The sequence below is a fragment of the Dipodomys ordii genome, unplaced genomic scaffold, assembly GCF_000151885.1.
Source record: "Dipodomys ordii isolate 6190 unplaced genomic scaffold, Dord_2.0 Scaffold320, whole genome shotgun sequence".
Lineage (NCBI taxonomy): Eukaryota > Metazoa > Chordata > Mammalia > Rodentia > Heteromyidae > Dipodomys > Dipodomys ordii.
In genome coordinates, this window is record NW_012267536.1 from 119730 (window position 1) to 128185 (window position 8456).

Below are 8456 nucleotides of genomic sequence, written 5' to 3' on the forward strand. Positions count from 1 at the left end.
ACCTTGCATGTTATATATCCTGAACACAGAGAACCAGCTTCCTCATTACTCAATCTGACATTTCATGGAAGTGAACATGGGGCGGTTCATGTCTCATCACAGTGCCTTTCACTAGTCCCTAGACACAGCAAACCCCCAAAAGCCACCTTAGGACTCTGGAGCACATGGCGATACCCCTCAATAAGCCAGGGAGAGGTTGAGGATGAATCCTAACACTGTTTCTCGAGGAAAGTGAAACTAAGTCACTAGGAATCCTTGCCATTAAGTACTACTCCAAAATAAAAACCTGAGCCATCAGGGAAGGGCAGAGTTGGGTTGTGTTGGAAACAAAGATTTAGGCTTCTCAGTGCTGCTTAGTCCCTCTCTTGCTTCAAAGATGCTGGGCCTTGTTGCAGTCATGCAAACATCAAACCTGTTGTTCATGGCCTTGCCTTTTTCCTTTACTAATCAAGCCAAGGAGTCTTTTTCCCACTGCTTGTCCCCTTAGACCCCCAGAAATAAGCCCCGTTTTCCCAATATGTACTTGCCATCTAACAGAGCTCACTACTGCTCCAATCCCTTCGAACCAGCAACTTGCAGGGTGGTCTGAATCCCCCAGATCTTGTTGGCAACAGGAAACTAAGTTTCTGACAAGTGAAGAATAATTGAACTGTGTATGGTTAGCTGCAGTGCTTGGATCTTAATGTTGATGCGGCCAGTGGTAAACCTGAACCCAATAAATAACTCTACCTTCTCCCCAAGCTTGTTTCCACCACTGGTGAGGTAACTCACAGAACACAGTTAATGGGGCCTGGTACACAAGAGGCACTCAATCCTTAAGAGCAAATTGATAGTGATTATCTACCTCATCACAACATGCTTGAATGAGAAAGCAACTAACTTTTTGAATTAACTAGAAACAAATTCACAAAGGAATAAACAATCTCTTGAGAGAAAAAGACTTTGTCCCATAAATACAGAAATGTCTTGTGGACAAGTAACACCAGACCAGGCTTTGTCCCAGTATATTAACCAATCACTCATCAATCAGGTTCAGAGAAAGCCAACTCTGAACTTTCTCAGTACCACTTAAACATGTAATTGGGAAGCATGGCTGGCGGTTTCAGAGAAGCTTCTCAAAGGTGCCAACAAGACAAAGGTGGGAAGCTCAGCAAGACAGAGCACATGACCCAGGGAAAACACACCGGAAGTCTCAAAGGCCGTCGAGACCAGCAAGCCTGTTCCCAGGGTCTCTAGAAATGGGTGTGCCGGAAAACATGGGGAGAGGGAATGCAAATGCAAGGGGCCGTGTCTGCCGGTTGTCATTCATAATATTTATTTTGGAAAAATATTTTTAAAAGGAATTTCTTCATTAGCAAAACAGTAAAAAACTCAAATAACATTTGCACAATATTTCATAAATACATTTATATACAAAAAATATAGTCACATAGACCCGAAGTGCCTTTGTACATATTTACCAAAATTTAAATTATAAAAAACGAACATCACAAAATACTCGAGCTTTACAGATATTGTGAAAAATATTTTTACAAGTCTAAAAAATAACACACGTTTTTTCCATCTAGAAAAAAACACATTTCGGTATCAAAAAGGACAATAAAGGCAGTTGTGTTTCTAGTTCAAGAAAAGACTGGCTCATAAAACTCCAAGATAGACACATGGGCAGTGCATGCTTCCTATGCATATTAAGTCCGTCCGTTTAAATATATACTCTGAAAAGCAACTGTTCATAGTGCAACGGAACATCCAGCAGGCTGGGCAACGGCATCCAGAGCCACGGGCCCGGCAGTGTTGGGCGGCTCTGCCAACTCCAGGAGGAGAACCAGCTCGGCCTGAACCTGTTTCTCAGCAGCAGTCCCTGGGGTCTCCCTTTCCTCTTTCAGCAGCATTCGTTGGGGCTATATCCTTGGAATTTTATTTATTTTAAGAGAAATGGGAACTTTGCTCTATCACTTCCATCTTACACCTGGAGGGGCCGAGGAGACAGAACAGGACGTCAGCTGAGATGGCCAGGGACCTTCCCCATCAGCCCACCCCTGCCTGAGCACCACACACACTGACCTCAGTTGCTATGACGCACTCGTCCTTCTCTTCAGATATGACGTACACCGACTGGTACTTGGTGTCCTTTGAAGTGGAGTAGACAGACTCAGGCCTTGTTCTCTCAGGTGCTTCCCCACTGAAAGAAACAACACAGAACCACGGTAAACAGGGACCTGACCAGAGCAGAGCGGCCTTCCCACCTCCAGCCCGGCCTACAGCACGCACCCCCTGATTGTTGGGGTGCACTTCTCCCCTGCAGAGCCCTGCAGCTGGCACTTGGTGTCCCGCTTGCTGTGTGCATCCCTGATCGCGGCTTCATCGCCCTTGATGTCCTGCACAAGGTTATAGTCCACCGCTGAGTACCGGGCCTTGAAGCCACCCTTGCCGGCTCCCTGGTCCCCCTGGAGGTCCGCCTTCTTGTTGGTGTTCTTGATCTGTGTGGCCCCGATGACACTGACCGAGACGTCCTTCTCACGCTGGCGGTTGGCCAGGTTATTCATGGTTTCGGTCTCCCCCCGGCAGGGGTCCGCCGGCGGTCGGTGTTTTGGCAGCCTCAGCCGGACGCAGACCACGGTGGTAGCACAGCCTAGCAGCAGCAGCAGGACGAGCACTGCCCCTGCACACACAGCCACCCAGGGGAGCGGCCCGCCCTGGCCTTCCACAAACTTCTCCGTGAGGTCCACCACCACGGGGCCCGGCGGAGGCTCAGGGAGCAAGAACTGGCAGTTGGGGCCCCCGTACCCCTGGGCACACTCGCACACATAGCGCTGGCCCCGCTGGTGGCAGGTGGCCCCATTGTGGCAGGGAGCGTGCTCACACCTGCTGACAGGGGTGCTGCAGTTCCTGCCTGTGTAGCCGGGCGGGCAGGTACAGAAGAACTCGTTCACACCGTCCCTGCAGGTGCCCCCATTCGCACAGGGGGAGGAGGCACAGTCGTCCACGTTGTCCTCACAGTGTCTCCCGGAGAAGCCAGCCTGGCAGCGACACAAGTAGGCACTGCCAAGGTCCACACAGGTGGCACCTAAAACACAGGTCAGGAGCAGTCACACATGTGAGTGCAGGCACGCTTCCACTCCCCAGACATATCCAAGCTGTGCCAACAAGTCTGCTAAAGTCAGCCTGGGGCCTGCATGGAGCATGGCTGAGAGCTACAGCCGAGGACTAAATCAATCGGTGAGGAAGAGTCCAATTCTAGCCCCACATATTAGAAGCTAACATCTTTTGACCTGTGTGTGTGTGCACATGCGCACGCACATACACTTGATCTGAACTCAGGGCCTCACACTCTTCTTACCTTTTTTGGCTCAAGGCTGACGCCTCTTGGGTTTGAGCTAGGATTGTCAGATCTTAGTCTCATGAGGAGCTAGCATTTTGTGTGTGAGCACCAGCACCCAGGCCCGTCAGTGTGCTCTGACAGGCACCACAAAAAGCAGTTTGCCTGGCTACCAACCAGATTAGGTTTCAGGCACGGAGACTGAGGCTTAAAGAAGTGTTTTGCCTGCAGCTACTTTATTAGTAAGATCGGGACTGAAAATAAGGATGTAAGAGAGGAGGAAAAGTAGTAATAAAAGACAGGAATGAGGAGGAAAAGAATGAAGGGAGCAAAGAAGCTAGGAAGGCAGGCAGGAAGATAGGAAGGATGGAGGAAGAAGGGGGGTAGGGGACGCAGGGAAGGAGGGCCATCCATTGAGTCCGATTTGGAAAGTCCATGCCATCACATGCCAGCAAGCAGTTCATAGCTCATGACATCCCATGCTGCTGCGTGACAGGGCAGAGGTAGGCTTCCCTCCAAAAGCACTATGGCTACACACACTTCTGAGGAGAGCCTGCAGCTCCATAGCCAGTCCCCATCCTGACTGGCGCTGACCCTGAGCAAGTGCGTCCTTTTGGCCGGGGACATCCCTACAGAATGAGCCTGAGGACAAATGCTCCTGACCACCCACAATCTTCCAGACTCAATCATAAAGCCTCACTGAGAGTTCTGACTGCACGGGTGGTGGAATCCAGGAACCCAGCGGCTGGGAGAGGATGTGTGCCGCTGACCATGAGCAACCACCCCACCCCTCACCGTTGGAGCAGGGAGAGGAGCTGCAGAGATCCATCTTCTTCTCACAGTTGAAGCCGGAGAAGCCCGCGGGGCAGCGGCAGGCATAGCCTCCGTCTGGGTTGTCGGAGCATCGCCCCCCATTGAAGCAGGGGCCATCTGCACAGGTCATGGCGCTCAGCTCACAGACCTTGCCGTAGAAGCCAGGTGGACAGGTGCAGGAATAGCTGTCCTCAAGATCCTACACAAAGAGAGAGCAAACAGCTTTCCAAAGATGCTCCAAGAAACATACACACTCTATTTAACAGCAAGTCCTGGCTTCATGCGACTAACTCACCGTGCAACTCCCTCCATTCCTACAGGGGCTGGGGGCACACTCATCGACTTCCAGCTCACAGTTAGCACCAGTGTATCCGGGCCTACAGGAGCACGTATAGCTCCCCTGGCCTGTGTTAGTGCAGGTGGCACCATTCCTGCAGGGTTTGTGATGTGTGCAGTAGTTTAGGTCTGCCCAGGGTGGAGACAGAAAGAGGAGAAAGACAGGAAACTCAAGGTCAATAGGCAGGAAGAGTCTATTTTTCAGCCCAGGGCTGCTGTGGAGGGAGAGGCGCTTACCCTGGTTGCAGAAGAGGCCGCCCCAGCCTTCCTGGCAGTTGCACTGCCAGGGCTGCCGGCAGGTGCCATGCAGACAGCCTGGGTACCTGATGCACTCGTCGCAGTACCGGCCCTGCCACCCCACTCTGCACCTGGAATGCACAGCACAGTCACACGCATGCTGACAGTGACAAGCCCGCACACACCAGAACCGAGCTCCCGCAGCTTCACTACGCCCTGGTTCCCATGCTCCGCAGAACAGACCACCTGGAATGCTTAAACCACGGTTCTTGGAGCCACCCCCCAGAGGTTCCTGAGGGGGAGAAAGGGTTAGCCTAGCTGGCTACAACATGCACAAGGTCTAAGGACCACTGATGTAAGCTCTCATTTCCTGCACCAACTTTTAAAGCTGTGCCTTGTATATTTCCTAATCATGAGGAGCTTAATGAATGACAACTCCATCCCTTCATACATTTCCAAAACTTTAAACAGGATAACAACCCCACTCAAATCTTAACATTTTTAAGTGATCACTTCAGAGATGCTTTATAAATCCTACAGGTATAAAGGGATAAAAAGAAGGGCTGAGCTGGTTATAGTAGGTATCAAATGTTGAAATCCCAGCCCTTGAGGAGGGAGGTAAGTTCAAGGCCAGCCTAGGCTGCATGTTGCATTCATGGCAGGCCGGGCTACACAGCACACCCTTTCTCAAAAACACAAGTTATAGATGACAACAACAAGACAGCTCTGCAAACTTACTTGCACTCCCCGGGCTTGTCACAGACTCCGTGCAGGTCATCGCACCCTGGCAGGCAGATGGCTGGAAGCAGAGAACACACAGGTAAGCCCCAGTCTCAGGGCCAAAATGAGATGATTTCACTCTGCGGGTCCTAGCTGAGCAGATTCCAGGCTACAGCGTGCTGGCCCACGCTGGCTGGTAGCTTTGGACTTTAATCAGTCCTAGGATGAGCATTCTTCTTAACACAGTAGCTCCAGGACAAAAGGGTTCTCCGAAGCCTCTGCCCCCACCCCATCTCCTTTTCTTCTAAGAGAGGGTCAGAAGTCTTCCCCCCTCCCCCACTGCCCAATTCTATGCACAAAGCTCCACCTCTTAATATCCCAGAAAGTGTGTGTGCAGATAAGAGTGGACAGCTGGTGTGCAGGGTGCAGGGCAGGACAGCTGCTCCATTGTCTCTTCCTCCCGCAGCTGCCCCAGCGCAACAATGCCACCCCGCCCGTGCCCTCCCCCCTCCCACAGCCCCAGTGTGAGCGTGGGGGGGGGGGGTGAGCGCACGCGCGAGTGCATAGGACACACACATGCATGTGTGTACACTCCTGCCAATGGGAGCAGACAGGGTCCCTCTGGCCTATCCCCACAGATCTAATCTATGGCACGAGCTAGCGGGGGCAGGGAAGGCTCCAGTGTTTGAATAAGAAAAAAGTTTAGGTTGCCGACTACTCAGAACCGTGAGAGAGAAGAAAGCTAAGGTAGAAGAAGCCCCAGAAGCTGCAGGTACCAGAGGACTAGCTAGCCTACTTCCCCCGTTAGGAAATTCATTCATTCGCAGCACCTCCCGTTCCTAAGAAAACAAATCCAACTCAGGCCAAGGCAGGGCTTCAAAGGAGCTCCAGAGCCCTTGAAGAGAGCAACGGTGACACCCAGACACAAACTAAAGGTAAGAAGTGGACCCCTTCTCTCCCAAGCCCCTGCTGAGGTTCTAAGCCTCAGAGTCAAAGTTCACAACCCTTGACCTCAGGGAAATGCCCTGACTGACTGCAGATGAGGCTCAGAAGGCTGGGGAGGGAGGCAAAGCAGCCCCCAGCACTCCAAGGCCCTGACACCCCTGCACCTAGGGCACTCTGGGCTTCAGTAACTACCTTTCTTTGCAGGCAGCGTGTGGTGAGCACGCTGACAAGACAGGGCATGTGCACCCCTCACCCATGCAGCCTTGCAGGTCAATCTCATCATTTCTCCAGCTGTCCACAGTCATAGGAATGAGGACTTCCCCTGAGGACAGCTAAATACTATGTCTCACAGGGAAGCTTGGAAAAAGGCTTTCTCTGTGGGCTGGTATCAACCCCAGGAAGAAAAGGGAGCCCGGGAGCCCTTCTGATGAAATGCTGTCAGAGCAAGAACTAACTCTGTTGGAAGCAGGTCCCCAAACATACTCCCTCCCTCTCAGTTCCTCCCTTCCTTCCTCCCCTCCCTCTCCAGTGCACACACCCTGAGGGGAACACAGCCTTACTTCCTGACCCCTGGCCTGGTCTCTGAACTCCTCCCTGATGAAGAAAGGCAGCTTCCTAGAATGGATAAACAGTCTTGGTTGTTAAAAGCCTGAGTTGACCTTGACTGTGCTACAGGCTGGCTTAAGTCCTCAGAAGGCGCTTTTGCTCTGTTTCCCTACCACAACACCTCTTCCGTTGCCTCCATGCTAAACCCAGTGATCCAGTGGGCTCAAGAACGCCCTCCCCAGAAGTACCCCCCGGAGGTGGCTCCCCAGGACTCACGTTCGGTGCAGTACTGGCCTTTCCAGCCGGGGTTGCACACCTTCTCCCCTCTCTCTCCGCAGGTGAAGTGGCCAAAGGCGTCATCTCTGGGGCGGCAGAACACAGAACAGCCTTCCCCGTAGTAATGTTCGTCACACACAAAGCGGTAGGAATACTTGAGGTCTGTCCGGCCACTGCTGTGTAAGTCCTGAGACCACTCCTCACCCACTGTCAGATGCCTCTGTGTGGCTAGGCGGCTGATGAGTCTTTCTGGATTTTCTGGGAGAGAAGATGCTCTGGTTGGTTCTGACCTAGCCCAGAGGCTGGGAACTTAGTGGAGGACTAGCTGGTGGCAGGATGTGGTTGACATGGGAAAGAGACCAAAAATCCTCTACTCTGGGGGCATGAGCAGAATAAAAGACATCCAGTGGTGGGGGGGCAGCACAGTAGGTAGGAAAGGCAGCTTCTACAGCTTGCACCCTGTGGGGTTGGTGCTCTGTGTTTACCTGTTGCCAGGTCGTCTGGAGAATCTGTGTGGAGGGCTTCAATAATCAGAGAGAAGGTGCCCTGGAAGGACAGCAAGGGATCAGAAGCATTCAGGACCAGCGGTCAGGAACAGAGCCTGGGGCCCATCTTTGTCTGGCAGAAGGGAAGGGCGTCACCCACTCTCACTTTCCTTGTGGAAATGGAAGGACTTAAAGAGTGGTTTCCTGATGTGTTTCCTCAGCCCGTTAGTACAGGATATTATACATGGGGGGAAGGGCTGGAGCCCAGTGGGGTGGGATGGGGGGTGGAAGAGGCAGCTGTCATCAGGCTTCCCGGATGGGACCTGGGGGGGGGGACCTGGGGGGGGGTGCAACCAAACCAGATGAAAGCCCTCCCGGCCGTGGGCGAGATGGGTGCGCTGGGGTCCGCAGGCCTCCCCTGGGGGGCCCCCCTCTCCCGCCGGTCCAGGTGCTCACTCACGGGCCAGGTGAAGCCGAAGGGGAAGCGGATGGGGTTGCTGAAGGCGGCGTCGGGGCCCGCGCCGCCGTCGGGCAGGCTGAAGGAGTCGACGCCCAGCACCGGGGTGACGGCGCTGCCGTAGGTGCAGGGCGGCTCGGGGGACACGCTGGCCTGGTAGTGCTTCAGGCACACGCGGAAGAAGGTCCTGCAGGCGCAGGGCGGGCCCGCGTCCCCGCGGCAGCAGTTGCGGTTCCCCAGCAAGCCCTTCTTGTTGACGAACTCCTGCAGCTTCAACTCGAACACGCCGGAGCTCCAGACCTGCGGGGCGGGGCGGGGGGCG

The 8456-nt window shown here is 53.4% G+C and overlaps 1 protein-coding gene across 1 annotated transcript in view; it reads right to left on the reverse strand.

Annotated features, from left to right (window-relative positions):
• Positions 1 to 1292: 1292 nt before the first annotated feature.
• Dll1 (delta-like 1 (Drosophila)) overlaps positions 1293 to 8456 on the reverse strand; it is a 31291-nt gene continuing 24127 nt past the window's right edge. Inside the window, exons 2-11 of the mRNA XM_013036635.1 lie at positions 8138 to 8434; positions 7678 to 7738; positions 7193 to 7450; positions 5444 to 5504; positions 4706 to 4836; positions 4428 to 4597; positions 4115 to 4331; positions 2272 to 3067; positions 2065 to 2182; positions 1293 to 1969 (exon numbers count right to left, since the gene is read on the reverse strand). Coding sequence (XP_012892089.1) covers positions 1964 to 1969; positions 2065 to 2182; positions 2272 to 3067; positions 4115 to 4331; positions 4428 to 4597; positions 4706 to 4836; positions 5444 to 5504; positions 7193 to 7450; positions 7678 to 7738; positions 8138 to 8434 — 2115 coding nt within the window. The 3' untranslated portion in view covers positions 1293 to 1963. The remainder of the gene's footprint in view (positions 1970 to 2064; positions 2183 to 2271; positions 3068 to 4114; positions 4332 to 4427; positions 4598 to 4705; positions 4837 to 5443; positions 5505 to 7192; positions 7451 to 7677; positions 7739 to 8137; positions 8435 to 8456) is intronic.